Here is a 19,785-nt window from a genome sequence, read left to right as displayed (position 1 = left end):
TGTGCAGTCCCATATTATGTGTGACACATGGTAACCCTTTGGGAGACATTTACGTGCATAATCAAAATGGTTACTTTTTAATTATTATTGTTATTATTTTTGCTTGAAATATTTACAGTGCTTGCTCTTGTAAGGTATGTTAACAGGATTAGTTGGCTATACAAAATGGTTTGGCACATTAATAGCCCAAATCAAACTGGCCTATTAGAAATAGCTTGGCCCAAGTGTGGTACTAGTCTGGGTGTTGAAAGGGAACCAGGTCTTTAGCTTGTCAAAATCAGGTCACCAACCATGGTCAGTTGTCTGTCTAAATGCAGTGTGTGTGCATTTAGTGTGCTAATTCTCAGTCTCAAATCCACATATCAAAAACCTACCCAAATCTGGTAACCATTACTGGGCTGGAGCTGACTCATTTTTGGCTGCCAGGGCATAGCTGGCCTGTGTGATGCTTTTCCTCTTTTAGGCATTTGCATTTGAGTTAAAACAGAATAAAACAAAAAACATGGCTTGTAATTCATGGTCACGGTCTTCATTAGCTTTAGTTAAATTAGTTAAATCAATTGCAAAAGTATGTTAAGAGTAGATTGAAATTTCATGGTCCTGTTATAGTTTTAGGGGAATGAAGGCCAATGTATGCACTTTTATCTACTCTTGAGTACAGTTTTGAATGACAGAGTCATACTTCTTTCACCACCACTTCCATATTTTATTTTTAAATATAAAGATGTAATTAACAGGCAGCGATAAAATTACGAACAAAATTGGTTATGCAGCTATTTACCATCATTTGTGACCACGGCAGTAAAGTACATTTATTTTGAAAGTCACTGCCGGATGCTGTAATTTTAACTAATGCGGCTTGTTGATCGCTTAGTGGAGATGTCTGTCTGTATCAGGGGCTGGGTTTCTATTTTATCCAAGAAGAGGAAAATAATTTAGTTTCAAGCATGATGAAACAAATACATTGAGTATACACTGACAAATGATGATTTAAAAACTTTCCAAAACTTACCATGGCTATAAGGGAGCTCAAGGTTTGCCTTTTAGGGGTAAGTGGTTGATGTTTTTGTTGATCCATTTTGGGGCAAATTCCTTTAGCCTGCTGCGAGACTGCAAAAGCCGACAACATGTTGTCGTTAACTGCTCATCAACAGCCGAATGGTAGAGTGGATATTCTGTCAGTTACGGTATTTATCTATTTTTTAAACTACTTTGTCGTGTTAGTGAGATAACTTGGGAATTTAACTAATGTTGGTGGCTAGTACTTGGCTTAAAACCACGCTCATGGGTCGGCAGTCATTTTTGAATATGTCTTCTTGCGTGTATTTTGTAGTTCTTAAGAGATTATGTTTTACTTTGTAGTCTTAACCTTTACTTTCTGACAGTTTATATCGGCCATTACGTCATCATCGGAGCCAGCGAGCCGTTAGATTTCTTGCTGCGTTAGCGAAACGCGCCAGTCTGTCTGTACAAACGGTGACAGTGACGGTGAGAGCGGTTTGGACTGAAAACCGCTGCTTTATCAATGATGTTAAAGCGGCAGATGGGAACTTTTCGGAGCTACATAACGTTTTTAGGCCTGTACATGCCGCCTCAGGCCCCTGACACGCTCACTAAAATATTTTTTTGAGTTTGCCCAACCATACGCTGACCTTACCCATCTTTTGTTACACCTCTGCATGCTTGTAACAAGCGGTTATAGCAGATTTTAATGCATATTTAAAGTAATATAAGCCGATACAGGGGCGTTTTCAGGATTTTTAAAAATGGGGTGCCACGGGGGGGGGGGGGGGGGGGGGGGGGGGGGGCAGCGGGGCGGAACTAGGAGTGTGTGTGTGTGTGTGTGTGTGTGTGTGTGTGTAAGGGGGCACTGCATGAGTTTAAACCATAGACAGTACAGATGTAGTCACAGGGAGCTGTCGAGGTCTTTGTGTTTTGAAACCAGGTGTGATAAGTCAGGGGTGGATTGCATGCATATAAAAATGCATGTAAAAAGCAAGTGAGCCCATAAATACATTAGGAAAGTGTCACAGCTAAGGGCTTTTGTGAGAAGTCGTGCACATTGCTGGACATTAGAGGTAGATGATGTAGTCTCAAAATTATGTCACGAAAAAAAAAAAAAAGTTAAAACAATATTTCTGATGATACAGGGGGGAAAACAACCACTGAACAAAGTTTTATTTATGCCTATTTATAACTGTAAGTAAATGAAGGGTATTTTCATCCTTTTTTTTCCCCCAGTGAGCTATTGTCACTGATGAAGTGTGAATCTATTGAAACAAGGTGCCAGCAGAGGCAGCATTATGGTGCAATAGCTGTGACACAGAATAAGTCAAATGTAAATGCATTTTGATGAACCATGAAGGAATCATACGGTTAATATAAATTCGAGTTCGGTCTGTGCCAATGTGTTTTAACTTTTGTTTGTAAAAAACAGACGTGTTAATTAAATATTAATGATATTTTACGTTTTTACTCTCAAATCCCCTCAAATGCTCTGGCTGGCATTTATCTAGTGAGCGCAGACTCTAAGATCATCGTTTACCTCATAAAGCATCTATGTATATTTACTCTGAAGGAGGCTGTAAAACTTTGTGAAAAGAGTCCAAAATGAGTCAGTGAGTCAGAGAAGCTCACTTCTGTCCAATGACAGTGATACTGAGGTGGGTTACTGAGGATTTCCAGGACTTCTCTGTCAGTATCCGCTGCTGATTTGGTTGCTGTTAGCCTGGGTTGCTAAAACTTTCTTGGAGGTGGATCTGATGTTGTGGACGACTCAGACACTTAGCACATAAACTCATATGATGTGAGAATGTAATCAAACTTTTTATCAGAGGGAAATGTGTGATTTTTAGGAGATTGAGCCTACCATTAGCTGGCATACGAAGGGTTGCATGTCTAATCTGCATAAATGGGCATGAGGTGATAATAAGGTGATATGTAAATACTGATTAATTTTATTCTCATGAACCCCATTAGAAGAGGTTATTTTGTCTGCTTTATTTTCTGATGAATTTTGTGTTGCATTGTGTTTTAGTAGTAAAACAATAACACACCTCTCAGGTGATATGAAGTAGGCACCGCTAAATTGATCATCAGTTATTTTCTTTACTCAATTTTCATTTGCTTTCTTGTCAAATGCGGCTTTTATGTTCATTGACAGTTTTTTTTTTTGTTTTGTTATTGTTTGCAAGGAATAAAGAAGTTCTAAATAATGTGTTTGTTTTAGTCACAAATCATGATTTGATCCAGAAATAACTATTTCGTATATGCAAATGAACTGAACTGTGGCTTCTGTACAGCAGTATGAAGTATTTTGAAGCAGTATTTTGTACCATTACACACCTAAAAATAACTCCTTAGCACTTTAGTTTAACAATAACTGAAGTAACTTAATCTTGTAACACTACAGGAGCCTGCACAATATTGTGATGAAATAAAATTGAAAAATATTTTCTACCTGGGATGGTGTATTTTGGATCAAGCTTTTTAACCACCTGCTTAAAATCCTGCTTTCCCACCATGTAACTACATCAGTTACATTTGCATCCACTGTTGCCATCCTGTCATATGGAGTGCAGCTAGTGAGTGGTCCAGAAACGCTCAGTGGAGTCATTTGTTTACATTTGGCTTACACATCACCAGCTGCTAGCATCTTCTTTGTAGTCTGGTTGTATTCAGTGGTGTGTTTTTGCCTCAAGTGGTGAAACAAGTCTTTTTTGTTTCCACCTTTGGCGGGTTTTGTTGGAGGCTCTTGAAGTAGCTCTCACTCAGACATGCCCGGGCTTGTCTTATTGTGTGCACTGAGGAATGGAAAGGCATGGCATTGCTATGATACTGCAATACGACAATTTTTCATGACATCACTTAAAAATTTATAGGACTGTGTTGCATCAGATGATATGATGTGACACAGTCCTATTGGATATGATACAGGTACTGCTTGCAAGGGAAAATGTGTATTCCCAGACTGGTTGGTGAGTGGTTCCTGGAGGTTGCGGCTTCTACTTTGAAGGTAAATATTCACTGTTAACGGTTTTTGTCACACTTTTCAGTTTTTCTACCGCTTGGAACGTAGCTTGCGAGACAAGTTGGGGTCTTTCATGCAAACTATGGGTGATCGTGGCAGTCTGCTAGTGACTAAAGCAGTTGCACAGAGGTTTTTACCAACTGGTTGGGAGTTCATGTTTTTCCTACATGACTGGTGGTTTCCAGGGTGTCACTGACCGGTCTCTAGGACTGTGCGCCTGACAATTTTTTTATTCGATAACTGTTTTGCAGTGTGGTGAAATAAATATTTAGACTCTTTACATAAATCAAAAATTACAGTATAAAAATTTTACTGTCAAAATATATTTAAACTATCTAAAGCGAAAGTTATAAATCACTTTGATGTTGGAGCTGGAGATAATTTCAAGTACTTAAATGCTGCTGTTGTATACTGTTGTATATGCTACAGTTGTATAATCTAATGGGTTCAATAGTGACCGCTCACTCTGTGTGTGCATGTTCTGTGACTGATTCTCTTTGCAGGACACTGGAGTTGGGAAATCCAGCATTGTTTGCCGATTTGTTCAGGACCATTTCGATCACAACATAAGTCCAACCATAGGGTGAGTACTAACCACGAGAAGGCCTTAACAGCAGGAGACTAATCAATCGTGATTGGACACGAAGCTGAAACAAAAACGTGTTTGTATCTCAAACTGTGTACAGGGAGATTTAGTTAGTCAATCAGTAATGTGGCTGAATGAAACTGTGTGCAAGGTCAAGTGAAGTTCATGTCTTTTAGTGATGTCAGGTCATATCATTTGTACTAATGGGCAAATTGATAATGTCAACAACTGTCTATAAACCACAGAAGTTAAACCTAATGGCAGAAAAACGGATTACTTAAGAGATAAAACTGAATGGGCCTCAGTTCCTTTGGCTCTTTTAGCTCAGCACTAATGGTTTATATCAGTTTTAAAGGAAGTGCTCAGACCCCTATTAGAAGATTGTTAAAACTTAACAGCAGTTTTATTATTTTGTATTCCTTTGGTTTACACAAAATTTGGGCTGAGGTGTGACAGTCATGGCAATGTCAAACCCACTTCCAACAGCAGGAACTTTGTGAATGTAAGTTAAATACAGCTTACCCAGAAGGGCAGCTTCCTGTAAGGAAAGGTAACGCGTAGCTTATTCTAACCAAGAGTTAGTCTGTTATCTACGGTGGCCCAGAGGTGTCAGGTCAAATACAAAAGCCACAATACAAATACAAAAGCCGCAACACAAATACGAAAGCCGCAACGGAAATAGAAAACCACAACGGAAGTGACGCAACATAAGCTTTTTTTTTTTTTTTTCTTTTTTTTTCAGAACTTTCAATAAAGACGGTAACTGTAATGAACAACTCAAGGAGTCCATGGAGATGATTTAAACAATTTTGCCAAAGCATAGAATATATTTGAAGTTATAGCTTCCAATTCGGGAGTTTGTGAGTGATCAATTCTCCGTTTTTTGCACCATACTGTCGCCAAGCAATGCAAATTATCTGAAATTGCTTCATTGTGTTGCGGAGAGAAGCCGACTCACACAGCCGCCTTTCATGCCGAAGCCCTGCTGGGACTTCAGCCTTTACTTTTCATGAACTTGACAGATTTTCTCATGGCACCTGTGTGATAAAGAACATTACCAAATTCAGAAACTATTTCCTCCGAAACTGCCAGTGATTTAAACCTTTGCCTCTTATAAAGTTCACTTCCTGTGTTTCGGTGCTTATGACGTGTTTTGTCCTCAGGACTTTGCTGCGCGCTTCCTGGTGTGTGACACAGTGATGCACTGTCAGCTCACCTGTGCAGGTCTCCCTCTGCATCTTCTCCCGTATCCTTTCCCCGAACATAGCAGGCGAGGAAAAGAAACACACGGTTTACCTCCGATGTTAGCGATCAGGTCCTTTACCTTGCCTGTTTCGAAAGATCCATTCTCTATTTGGCCCTTTTTTTTTTTTCTTTTTTTTTGGGGGTGGGGGTGGGGGTGGGGGGTTGGGGGGGGTGTCAGGCCAGCTTAAATGTCACTGTAAAACGCGATGATTGTTGTTTTTATCAGCTGATAACTGATCATTGTGTCATTGGTAACGGAAAATGAGTTAGTGCACAGGTCTTGGCCTGCGCGGCAGCTGTTCATTGCATTGTGAGATTTGTAGTATATGGTGGGAGTGCAGTTTACCTGCTGGCCATTAATAATAGCGATATGAAATCATCTTGCGGACGTATAAAATTATATTGCGACCTGGATGTGGCCCGCGGACCTTGAGTCTGACACATGTGCTCTATCTGCTGCGTCTCTCGTCTCTGTCAGTAAGCAAAGCTTCTCTTCGCGTTGTTTCATTCAACGGGCACTGCTACTTATGTTGCAGGTTGCGTCACTTCCGTTGTGGTTTTCTATTTCCGTTGTGGCTTTTGTATTTGTGTTGTGGTTTTCTATTTCTGTTGTGGCTTTTGTATTTGTGTTGCAGCTTTTGTATTTGTGTTGCAGCTTTTGTATTTGTGTTGTGGCTTTTGTATTTGTGTTGCAGCTTTTGTATTTCTGTTGTGGCTTTTGTATTGTGTTGCGGTTTTTGTATTTCTGTTGTGGCTTTTGTATTTGTGTTGCGGTTTTTGTATTTGTGTTGCAGCTTTTGTATTTGTGTTGCAGCTTTTGTATTTCTGTTGTGGCTTTTGTATTTGTGTTGCAGCTTTTGTATTTCTGTTGTGGCTTTTGTATTTGTGTTGCAGCTTTTGTATTTGTGTTGCAGCTTTTGTATTTCTGTTGTGGCTTTTGTATTTGTGTTGCGGTTTTTGTATTTGTGTTGCAGCTTTTGTATTTCTGTTGTGGCTTTTGTATTTGTGTTGCGGTTTTTGTATTTCTGTTGTGGCTTTTGTATTTGTGTTGCGGTTTTTGTATTTGTGTTGCAGCTTTTGTATTTCTGTTGCGGTTTTTGTATTTGTGTTGCGGCTTTTGTATTTGACCTGCCACCTCTGGGCCACCCTAGTTATGGGGCTAATTTTGACAGCATCCGAAATAAAGACAAACACCACCCAGGACCCATCTGTTTTCAGATTCACAACTCCATTAATTTTTGTAATACACAGATATTTACATTTTATGACAAACATGTTATATGGTGAAATTTTTGAAGTTCAAATTCTAATTAAGTGTCACTAGCTTTTCTTAACACGGTAAGCATAGTTGCTGAAAACAACATAAAAATATAAAATAGAAGAAAAAAAACCACTTTTGTCTTAACATTTTTTTTCAAAAATAAATAAATAAAACAATGTGTGTGTGTTTTTAGTATACCCTTCATAGTGCAGTAAAAACCGAAACAGATTGGATGATTACCTGTAACTTCAGTTTTTGTCATCTGTACCAGTCTCTGAACCCATTTTTGTGACTATATTTTTCCATATTTGTTTGAGCGTAGTTTTATATTCCTCTGTAGCAATAAGCATTCTGTGCCAAACTTCCTTGTTCTCAGTGTTTTTAGTTTCCTGCTGACTTGCAAATATTTGTTTCCTTTATTTTTAAAGAGTGACTTAAAAAACAAAACCAAAAAAAAAAACTGTTGTGAAATGCTTTAAATTATCCACAGAGCGTCATTCCTGACCAAGACAGTGCCATGTGGAAATGAGCTACACAAATTTCTGATCTGGGACACAGCTGGACAGGAACGGGTGAGTGTGTGCACAACAGAAACTCCTCATTCACTCACTGTTAGCTTTAAGTTAACATGTGATGTTGATTTTCCATCACACTTTGCATCAGAAAGCTGGTACTTATGTCATGTAGTTATTTATAGGGTATGAAAAGGATGATTCACACAGGTTTCCAAGGTCGTGAGACATCATAGGGCTTAATTCGATGGCTGGGGAGGAGACTGAAGCTTGCCAAACCTGCTTACTGCATGGAAAAAGTAATGCAAGTATTTCCTGCTTGTGTATGAAAACGGTATGTTGGGACCTCTGTTACCAGGGTTCTCTTATTACATTTGACTGGTTGATGCTGATCTTGCATGGCCAGTCATACTGAAGGTAGTCTGTGAACAATACAACAATGAAAACCCTGAAGAAGGCACTTCCTTTTATTTTGATCTCACTGTCATGCATTGTTGTTTTTGGCAACCGTTTTAGTTTTAGTCTTTTGGATGAAAATGCTTCTTAGTTTTAGTCAATTTTAGTCATTTCTAGTTTTAGTCAGTTTTAGTTGACAAAAACTCAGAAAAGTTTTAGTCAGCTTTAGTGGGGAAAAAAAAGAAGAAAGTATTAGTCTTTACAAATTAATTTGAATAATTAGTGGTAACAGTGGAATCAATTACTACAAAAATGCAGTAAACAAAAACATTCTCACTTTGGCAATTGGGGCTTTATTTCTCAGAATTAGCTAAAGTGCATGAACATATATATGCTCAAAATATAAGCAACTGTTGAGGAACACATGCTTAACTTGACCTTGTCTGCCAGGGCAGTTCAGTTGTATATTATATATAAAAGCAGACACCACACAACACTGGGCTATCCTTAGCTAGTGCAAAATATCAGGGTGGTGAGCCTTCAGTCGCTTAAGATTTGTGGTGTTTTATCCACCAAGTTTTAATCCACAGTTACCACCATCTCCCTGGACAATGCATTCAGTTTTCCTTTCAAATGGGTTATATTGAAAATAAGTCCATAGATCTTTTCTTGGTTTGCGTTCACTGAGACCCGTTTGTGCAACGTCTAGCGTCCGCAATAGTCAATCAGTGATTAAAGCACGTATTAGACTCAAGGCCTGCGGCGAACATCCAGCCTGCCATATAATTTTATAGGCCTTATATAATTTCATATAGCTATTATTAACAGCACGTGGGTAAATAGAGCTCCACAACTTATGCTACAAATCCCACAATGCACCGCAACAGCTGCCGCGAAGGCCACGACCTGTGCGCTAACCCTTTTTCTGTGCTGCCAATGACACATTGATCAGTGGATAACAACATCGGTCAGCACTTTTTACAGTGACATTTAAGCTGCCTGACCCCCAAAAATGGCCAAATGAAAAGTGGAAAACGGGGATTTTCCAAAACCATATGTCTCTTTTCCTCGCCTGCAAGGTACAGGGAAAAGAGCGGATTGGTGGGACAAATGTGGGTGAAAATGCAAAGGTGAGCTGACAGTGCATCCCAGTGGTGGTGCCGGGGGGCGCTAGGGGGTGCTATAGCTCCCCCTGGAAAAGTTATAGCACCCCCCGTAGCATCCCCAAGAAAATAGCTTGTGTCTCTGTGTGTTGAGAACTGAAAGAACATCATAGCATCCTCAGTAAAATGCTTAGCCCCCTCTTAGCACCTGCAGAAAAATATTTCTGGAGCCGCCACTGGTGCATCACTGCGTCACACAGCAGGAAACGCTGCGCAGCAAAGTCCTGAAGACAGAACACGAGCATCGTAACACAGACATACAGGCAAAGGTTTAAATCACCGGCAGTTTCAGAGGAAATAGCTTCTGAATTTGGTGACGCGCCTTATACACAGGTGCAATGAGCTACCTGAGGAAATCTGTCAACTTCATGAAAAGTTATATTCTACTTCATTGAAATACATAATATTCTACTGATTTAAGGAATTTTTTATGTTTCTTAACTTAATTTGAATTGCTGTAAGTTTGAGATAAAGTACATGTAGCTTGACGGATGATAGAAAATTTGTGACCAATTTCAGTACAAAACTGACACCATTAATTTTTCTAATAAATGCGACCAAGATACAAGCTGAGTGTGATATTTATATGTAAATGGCCAGTCCTGTTTGGTTAGAGAACTGCGATGAATTTAGCACATTACACGTCAATAGGCCGACGTTTTCGCTCAACACTTGTCTGCAATTGGCTGACATTTACAGAGGTGACTTCTATATTCAGCATTTCTTCACAAGCTACCTTTGAACACAGTTTGTCAAGTCAGTGTGAAGGCTTTAAAAGGTTACTGTGAGTTAAGAAGGCCTGGGGACTTGAGGAAGTCATTTTTTCCATAAACAACTCATCATGTAAGAATGTATGGGCATAGGACTGTGGCTGCCTTTTCGAAGCTTTTTTTCCCCATTTAATCGTCATAGACTCAACACTTTGGGTAATATTTCTGTGTGATATACAAAAAAAAATGATCGTGCTAACTAATATAAATATTTTATCTTTTTTAGTTTCATTCACTAGCCCCTATGTACTACAGAGGATCAGCTGCTGCTGTCATTGTCTATGACATAACTAAACTGGTAAGTGTAACATGACATTTCCTATCATTGTCACTGGTGTCAGATCTGTGGAAAAAAAAAGTGAAAAACATCAGTAGCAGCTGTCCTGAATATTTGTAACCGAAGAATTTTGCTACGTTTCTGTCACTCTGGGATGCTGTTTCATGACCTACAAATGTCATTCTTTCCTGGTTTGTTAATGGAAACTTGTCTGGGGGAAAAAAAAAACTGTGCGATGAATATATGACAGGAGCTGAAAAAACAAACTGTTGGGCATATTCTCTTTAAGGATCTATCCCAGAATTTATCATAATGTCTTGTTGTCCAGGATTCGTTCCAGACGCTGAAGAAATGGGTGAAGGAACTGAAGGAACATGGTCCAGATGACATTGTTGTAGCCATAGCAGGGAATAAGAGTGATTTAGGAGACATCAGGTGGGCTATTTTTATTCTCTTTGGTTCCACAGGTGTTAAAAAAAAAAAAAAAGGGGGAAAGAAGAGAGGTTTCTAGAGACTTCTAGAGATTTGAAAAACATACTTTACAAAGTCCAGACTTGACCTCCAGAAGGGTCCAATCAGGGCTTTTCATGTTGAGAACACTGCAGACAAGAAGGGTGTTTGTTGCACTAGAAAGCATTTTACATCCTCATCATTTACAAATTCTCTGCCCACATCCTGTCATACCACACTGAAGTAAGGTGGTTAAGCCAAGAAACTGTGCCAGTGTGTTGAATTTATGACTGTAGAAGTTCTTTGTAATGACAGTAGACTGAATTAATTCAGTCAATTTTTCCTCAGACCTTTATTCTGAGGATTTTCATCATATGTTTTATAAATAGTATTTTTTTTTTTTTTTTTACTGGCCCACCAAAATGGTCTGTATGCAGCCCATGATTTAAACTAATTCTGACATCCCTGTTGTACAAGGTCTGTGGGATTAATACAAATGTGTAAGTGTACAGTGTAACATAACATTTATGATCAGTGATAAAGCCATTGTTTATTATTCACTGTGGTCCCACTTATAACTCTTGTTTTATTGTTTTCCTTCAACTATTTATGTGCAGTACTGTGAAAAAGTCTTGAACCACCCCTCATTTCTTCATATTTTGCTTCCAAGGAGCTGGATTTTCTTGGAATTTTTAAAAATGGTCTTGAGCAATAGTTCTCCAGGCTTTCTGAAGGTCTTTCATAGTTTTTCTTTGGACATTTGCTGCTTTTTCACTCATTTTCAATCCAGTCCTTGTACCTGACTATTTTCAGAGGAATGTTTTTTTATTTTTTTTTGTTTGTTTGTTAAGCCACTTAACACTGACCTATGAATCAGTGTAATGTGCAGAGTTTATGCCAAGCATACAATGGCATAAACTCTGCACATTACAGACAACTTAGCAAAGAACCAATTTTAAATTGTATTTCTCAAGCTCAAACTGTTTTTGCATTATAAACTGGATTTCCATGTATGTTTACAGTTGCAATGCACATATTTCCCATTTTCGGAGCAAAATATGAAGAAATGAAGTTTGATTTAATACTTTTGCACAGCACTGCATGTAAAGGCAGTGAGGTCTCTGTTCACATTGCTTTTTTTAGAATCTGTATGCAGCAGCAAGAATGACCTGTGTCCTCTTATTCTATGTGTTACCCTTGAGTTGTTGCTCAGATCAGTCCAGTTAGAAACTGAATGAATGAAAGTCATTGATGAAAACTTAGATTTTCCATCTGAAACCTGTTCTTCTTATTTACAGGGAAGTTCCTATGAAGGAAGCTAAGGAGTTTGCTGAATCAATTGCAGCTATTTTCATTGAGACAAGTGCCAGAAATGCTGTCAATGTTGAGGAGCTCTTTCAGAAAATCAGTAGGTTTTGTGGTTTTTAGTTTTGTCTGTAATAAGTACTAGTATACCCTGTCCTAAGCTTGATTTAGAGTACTGCATTGAATCTAAATTCAATTCAATTTTATTTTATTTATGCTGTGCCAAATCACAACAACAGTCGCCTCAAAGCTCAGACTCAGCTTTATTGTCATTCAGACTGTGAGACATAGTGTGAATGAAATGTAGATTCTCAGGTCTCGGTGAAAGTCAAGGTGCTTTACAGACCATACAATAATACAGAAAAAAAACAACAATCAGATTACCCCTACGAGCAAGCACTTGGTGACAGTGGGAAGAAAAACTCCCTTTTAACAGGAAGAAACCTCCGGCAGAATCAGGCTCAGGGAGGGGCAGCCATCTGGGGGTGAGGGGAGGGAGTTTTCACTCTGTGTTTATTATTAATCTCTGGCTCTCTTCCACAGCATGAAATTAATAATAAACACAGAGTGAAAACAAGTGAATGAATAAGAAACACTCAGTGCATTATGGGAAATCCCCAGCAGCCTAGGCCTAATGCAGCATAACTAAGGGAAGGTTCAGGGTCAAAAAACAAGAAAACAAGACAAGAAAGAAACCCTACCATAACAGCTTGATGGTTCACAGATAACTAAATATGAAAAGAGGGGCGGTATGATGATGAAGGGGTTAGCACTGTCACCTCTGGTTTTGAACCTGCTGTCCAGCTGGGGCCTTCCTGTATGGAGCCTGCATGTTCTTCTTATGCCTGTGTGGGTTGCCTACGGGTACTCCAGCTTCCTCTCACAGTCCAAAACATGTTTGTTAGGTTGACTGGCAATTCTAAATTGACCACAGGCCCTGTGTTAGAGGTGACCTGTCCAGGATATATACACTGCCACTCACCCTATGACAGCTGGGATATGCCCTGAATTGGATAATCAGTTAAGAAAGTGGATAAATGTGACCAGAGAGCATTTTCTATTCAGAATAGAAGCAGTGGAGATGGAGAGGCTCTCACTTTATTTGATCAGTTGCAAATAAAACCTGGATGCATTTCCCCATACTGCAGCACAGCAACTCCAAATGATGATATGAAACATTCAGTTTGTTTGTAATGCAGGCTTTCTGTTTTAATTACATTTAAATTCTGCTATAATATTGAGCAAACATTTTAAATGAAATTTACCGTGACAGTTTTATTATTATTTCATCTAAATAACTGATAATGTTTGGTTTTAGAGGGTGTATTCTAAGCTAAACTGTGTTCTTGGTATTTTAATGTGGCAATCAGTACCCAATGCAGCACAGTTAAATGATAAAACACTCTGTACGCTTAAGATAGGTAACTCTGATGTGGAAACTCTATGAATGCCTGTGTTTTTAGGTAAACAGATTCCGCCCCTGGAAAACTCAGAGGTGGACAGCAATGATTCTTTTAAACTCACAAGACAGCCTGCTCCGTCCACCAGGAGGTGCTGCTAGTACCCTCAGCGTTTGATGAGATCACTTCCTTCCGCACTACAGACCCCACCAGCATAGCACTTAGTCCACAATGCACACAGCGTCTTACAAGACGGTGGATAGACTAAAGTTGGTCTGCACGTATGGTTGATTGCAACATGAAACAGAAAAACCTGCCAGCAGTATTATATGGGTCAATGCACCAGTTTGAACAAGCACATTTATTTAACTGCAGCAGTTTCAGATCTGCTGAAGCCATGAAGCCGAAAGCCTTCGGTTTGGCCCCCTCAGGTGGTGTTCTGGCTGAATTACTGTGTGGTGTGATAGATGCAGAAGCTCAAATTTTGCCCCATTTTTTGTAGTAGCTTTTAAATTGAGCACAAATTAAGAACAAGTGGAAGCTGACCTGTTTTATAAAGGCAGGATTTGATTGTTAATTTCAAGACTCATATTCTCTGTAGACTTCCAAACAGCACACATCGAAGTTCTTAATATTAATCTTTAGCAAGTCTAACTCTTCTACCCATGAAGCATTTGAATAAGAGGTCGTTAAGAACAACCCTTAGACGAGCATTTAGCTGTGTAACTCAAACACGGCGGATTTACATTCCTCATATGTTTTTATGCACATTCGCTTTAGAAAGGTTTTAACTGTAATGCAGCAGAAGGAACAGCTTAGAGGCCTAAATCGCAATTACAGCATGACACCCCCTGCTGAAACACTGTGACCAATGCTAGAATTGTTTACATGGTGATTTGTTAAAGATGTTTTCTACATGCTGAAATGTATTGAGATTTTGTTACAGGGAGTGACTGTATACAACTGCCAAATGTGTTTTTTTTTTTCCCCCATATATTTTACCTTAAAAAGGGGGTTACATTTGTATTGTTAATTAGAGAAAAGAACTGCATGTATTTGACTTTAAACATGTGTATAGCTGTTAGATTGCATATACTTACCAACCTCTAAAAGAACTGTGGGGTGCATAGCCCTAACCATTTAAATGTTACAATGTTTATAGCAGCACTTTTGCATATATTTAACACAATATTAGCTAGGAGTTACTTTAAGAGTGAAAATGTTTACTATTACAGTTCTCCTTAATTTCAGTATATGGTAAAATATTTGAATGAACATGAAAATGACCTTAGTGAACAATTGGTTCTGCATATGCATAGCTTAAAAACATGTTTACATTTGTACTTAAGTTACAAATGTGCACAGTTTTTACCAACATGTATGATGGGATAAATGATATCTATGTGTAAAATCATGCCAAACAAAAACATACAGTGCACACCTTTAGGTATGTGATGCAGTTTTTACCTCTGAGGTTAATTTGTAGCAATTAGGCATGTGACTACAATCTTCCACTAAACTATAAAACAGTAATTGACTTAAAATGAAAACTGAAATAAGAGCTTCCTGTCACCAGATGTAAAGAATGTTAAATCAGCTGCAAGAGTTATGATTGAAAACAACCTTTATAAAATCGCGGATTGGATTTCTCAGTGCACTTTGTTATGACCCCCTTTTGGAGTTGAGATTCCCAGCTGCACACGTGCCTTTTCATAGCTACAGAAGTGGCTCTTATATCTTTTTCTAAACTAAAATGTATGATATGGCTAAAGCGTGCATATTGTTAGAATAATGCATTAATTACTAGTTTCAATCAGACTAAACATATACATAAAACTGCCATTCTAACAGTCACCCTCATACGGTTTGCTGCAGAAGTCATGCTTCTCTGTTTGCTCTGTAGACCAGATTAACATCTGTATATTAATCAGTGTAATAAAGAAGTAAATAGTCAATTTCTGTTTTGTTACTGTGACATTTTTACTCCCTCCAATAATGAAATATGTTTTTGAAATGTTCGCGAAAGATCTCAAACACTGTCAAAGGATTACAACCGAAGCTGTGTGTCGTGGTTCAAGTTTTGATAGTGGGTAGATGAGCGAGACGAGGCGGTCACTAACAAAGGGTTGTGACATCACATTAACATCTTGATGTTGTGAAAACAGCGTATGCAGCTTCTTGCAGGAGTCATATGGGAAAGATTTAACAGTATAATCAGTGTACAGTAATTATAAGTTATATTACGGGGGAACAAATGCCGAGCTTTCTGATATCACTTAAAGAAACTACATCAGTCTAAACCTATTTTTAACACCGACAAATGGCTCTTTTTTCTGAACATGTACAAATGTGACCCTTTGAAAAGCTGTAAACAGCTCAAATCACATGTAGACTGGAGCATTCCACAGTGTCCTATTCAGTACAGCTTACAGAGGGCAGGTCCTCATTTCCTATTATGAAGACAGATCACAGCTGTCAATGGTCTCAAAGATGGTAAGCTTAGGATATTAATAGTGCACAGTGAGCACACACACACTGCATAAACGCTCTGGATTCCTCGCAAATAACTAAAGTAATATTCCCCTTTTCATCTGTGCTCACATGATTGTACAAAATGTGTTTTATTTCTCGAGTAAGAATTTTTCTCTTTTATATGACTTCTTTGAGACATCCTGTATCCTTAAGCTTTCTTCTGCACAGACTTCACCATTCATACACTTAATGACCAGAATCCAGACAAATCCTAAGGTTATCTTGCAGTTTGAGCTGGCTAACAACAGCAGCCCGAACACTGCATGTTTACATCTCTGATGAAGAACCGTTGCAAAATGAATTTTTCTTCTTTTCGAATCTGGCTTGAACATAAATACTTACATGTAATTTTTTTTTTTTTTTTGTGAGTTTACCATAATGTGTACCTTTGGAAATTATTGTCATTATTTTTATAATCATAATGGACTGCTGATAGACAGATAGAAAGTCATTAAACTTAATTTGCCTTAACAATACCCTCAAAAAATCTTTAATAATTTGTATCTTAACTGCATATTCAGTACCACTCAAAAGTTTGCACACACATTCTTATTCAGTGTTTTTTTTTTTTTTTATTTAAAAATTGTCTGCATTGTAGAGCAATACTAAAGTCATCCAAACTATGAAGAAATACATATGGAATTATTTACTAAACAAAAAAATATTAAACCTGAATATGTTTTATACTTTAGATTCTTCCAAGTAGGCATCTCTTGCTTAGATGACAGCTTTGCACATGTTGGCATTTTCTCAGTCGGCTCTATGTGGTAGTCACCTGGAATGGCTTTCAGTTAACAGCTGTGCCTCGTCAAGAGTTAATTTCTTGAATTTCCTGCCCTCTCAATGTGTTTGATACCATCAATTATGCTGTGAAGAGGTAAGAGTCGGTATAGTCCTACTTGAGTAATGTTCTAATCCATATTATGACAAAAACTACTCAACTAAGTAAAGAAAAACAACAGTCCACTTTAAGAAATGAAGGTCAGTCAGTCTGAAACATTTCAAGAACTTTGAAAGTATCCTCAAGTGCAGTCGCAAAGACCATCAGACGTTACGATGAAACTGACTCTCATCAGGACCGCCCCAGGAAAGAAAGACCAAGAGTTCCCTCTGCTGCAGAGGATAAGTTTATCAGAGTTACCAGCCTCAGAAACCGCAAGTTAACAGCACCCCAGATAAGAGCCCACCTAAATGCTTCACAGAGTTCAAGTAGCACACACATCTCAACATGAGCTGTTCAGAGAAGACTGCGTGAATCTGGACTTCATGGCTGAATTGCTGCAAAGAAGCCACTTCTAAGGAAGAACAACAAGAGGAAGAGAATGGCTTGGGCCAAGGAACACAAGGAATGGACATTAGACCAGTGGAAATATGTCCTTTGGTCTGATGAGTCCAAATTTCAGATTTTTGGTTCGAATGCCATTTCTTTGTAAGACACAGAAAAGATAAGCGAATGGTTCCTACATGTGTAGTTCCCACATTGGAGATTTATTCAAAATCCAAGGCAACATTATCCAGCATGGCTACCACAGCATTCTGCAGTGGGTGGTAGTGGGACCATCACAGTCCCGTTGCCAGATCTCAGTCTTAAGGGGGGCTTATGAAATCCAACGGGGGGGGCACCACTATTATTAGCTTGATTAGTGATCTGGCTTGGGTGGGCGGGCCAGGGCGGGCCCAAGGGTATCAGTGGGCGGGCACGGCCCCCTAGGGCCCGCCCATAGTGACGGGTCTGGACCATCATTTGTTTTCAACACGACAATGACCCCAAACATACCTCCAGGCTATGTAAGGGCTATCTGACCAAGAAAGAGGGCGATGAGTGTTGCATCCACAATCACCTCATCTAAACCCAACTGAGATGGTTTGGGATAAGTTGGACCACAGAGTGAAGGCAAAGCAGCCAACAGGTGCTCCTTCAAGACTGTTGGAAAATCATTTCAGGTGATTACCTCCTGAAGCTGACTGAGAGAATGCCAAGAGTGTGCAAAGCTGTAATCAAAGCAAAAGGTGCCTACTTTGAAGAACCTAAAACATATTTTCGTTTGTTTAACACTTTTACTAGGAAGGCAACAGTAACTCCAACAACCACAAAAAATACAAAAGAGCATCACAACAGAACAAAGCAGATGGACTACAGGAGCAGTCACTCCTGCCAGCTAAGAACAGGAAATTGTGGGATTTGCACAGGACACCAAAATTGGGCCATAGACAGTAGGGTCAGAATTTGGTGCGAACAACATGGAAGCATGGATCCATCCATCCTGCCTTGTATCAACAGGTCAAGCTGCTGCTGGTGGTGCTGTAATTGTATCTGCCAAAAAAATGAATAAATAATAATAATAATGTGTGTGTGCAGCCAAAACATTAAGCACAACCAAAACAAAATAGCTCATTAAGGTAAAAATGATGGAAAAGGGTGAAAGAAAATAAAAGAGCTAAATTAATAAAAATCTAAATAAAAGCTGAATGCAGTGATTTGCAAATCTAATAAACCCATATTTCATTCACAGTGGAACTTAGAAAACAAATGTTTAAACTGAGACAGTTTTTCAGTCATTCAAGAGGGGCTCAGAGTAGAGCTGCTACTCTTCCACATTGAAAAGAACCAGTTGAGGTGGTTTGGGCATCTGAAAAGGATGCCTGCTGCACTTCCTGGGTGAGATGTTCCGTGCATGTCCCACCGGGAGAAGACCCAAGACACTGGAGAGATTACATCTCTTGGCTGGCCTGGGAATGGATGAGGTGAGGAGGTGGCTGGGGAGAGGGAGGTCTGGGCTTCTCTGCTTAGGCTGCTGCCCCCATGATAAGGCCCCAGATAAATGCAAGAAATTAAAAAAAAAGACAGGGAAGGCCATGCATTTTGCAGACAATGCTAATCTGCATATTGCAACAGCATAGCCTTGTAGTAGAAGAGTCTGGGTGCTGAACTGGCCTGTCTTCAGTTAAGACTTTTCATCAACTGAAAAAAATTTGGAGGATTATGAAACAAAAAAAATACGACACCTGGACTGTTGAGCAGCTCGAATCCTATTTCAGAAGAGTCCAGCAACGGGTCTCCTCAGCTCCCAGACTGTTGTTAAAAGAAGAGAGGATGCTATATAGTGGTAAACATGGTCCCATCCCAACTTTTTTTTTTATTATTTTGGAATTGGCATTGTAGATTAAAGAACCTGATTAAAAATCTAACAAATTAATGCAGGTATTGACTCATATCCAGAATCATAAAATTTTGAATGAAAAAAACAAACAAACAAACAAGCAATTTCTGTGAAAATATGCACCACATAAATTTTGATATGCTCTTCTACAAGATTTGAAATAAGGATACTACTAGGGGACTACTGATTAAGTATTCTATGGTTTAGTTGAAATGTAAACATTGTTTACGTTTTAAACAAACAGTTTTAAAGCGTGATCAGTCCAATATAGTTATCAGGGCAACAAGCGATTTTTAAATTGTAGCGACAGTACCACATTTTATTTGTCTGTGCATCTTTTTTTTGTGTAAATGCCATTAAAACCACATAAACAGTAACTTACATTTATAGGGTTAACTACACTGCCAGTGGGACACTGATTGATACTTTTAACTGCTTAACTAGATCACTGTTTATGTGAGACTGCTGATAGCGTGACTTGCCTGTGTTATTGTGCATGTATATATTGTAGAAATAAGTTTCATCGGATCTAAATGCGATTAAGAGTTCAATGAAACTTCACAATTAAAATTCTTGATAAATCAATAAAGCACAATTTAAGATATATTTCCTTCCCTGTACGTATGTTTTAGTGTCCACGCATTATAACTCGTTTACTGTATCATAATCGCATCAGTTGCTAGACCACGAGTACGCG

General features: G+C 38.8%; 1 protein-coding gene across 1 annotated transcript; it reads left to right on the top strand.

Moving 5' to 3' along the window:
* The first annotated feature begins 845 nt into the window (after nucleotides 1-845).
* On the top strand, nucleotides 846-15,482 carry rab31 (RAB31, member RAS oncogene family). Its single transcript, XM_030751324.1, has 7 exons — nucleotides 846-1,049; nucleotides 4,534-4,613; nucleotides 7,613-7,694; nucleotides 10,190-10,261; nucleotides 10,569-10,675; nucleotides 11,989-12,098; nucleotides 13,459-15,482. The coding sequence occupies exons 1-7, from the start codon at nucleotides 1,014-1,016 to the stop codon at nucleotides 13,554-13,556; spliced, it is 585 nt and encodes a 194-aa protein (XP_030607184.1). The 5' UTR covers nucleotides 846-1,013; the 3' UTR covers nucleotides 13,557-15,482.
* Nucleotides 15,483-19,785: the final 4,303 nt, after the last annotated feature.

Source organism: Archocentrus centrarchus, chromosome 17 (genome assembly GCF_007364275.1).
Source record: "Archocentrus centrarchus isolate MPI-CPG fArcCen1 chromosome 17, fArcCen1, whole genome shotgun sequence".
NCBI lineage: Eukaryota > Metazoa > Chordata > Actinopteri > Cichliformes > Cichlidae > Archocentrus > Archocentrus centrarchus.
This window is presented reverse-complemented; position numbering and strand designations above follow the sequence as displayed.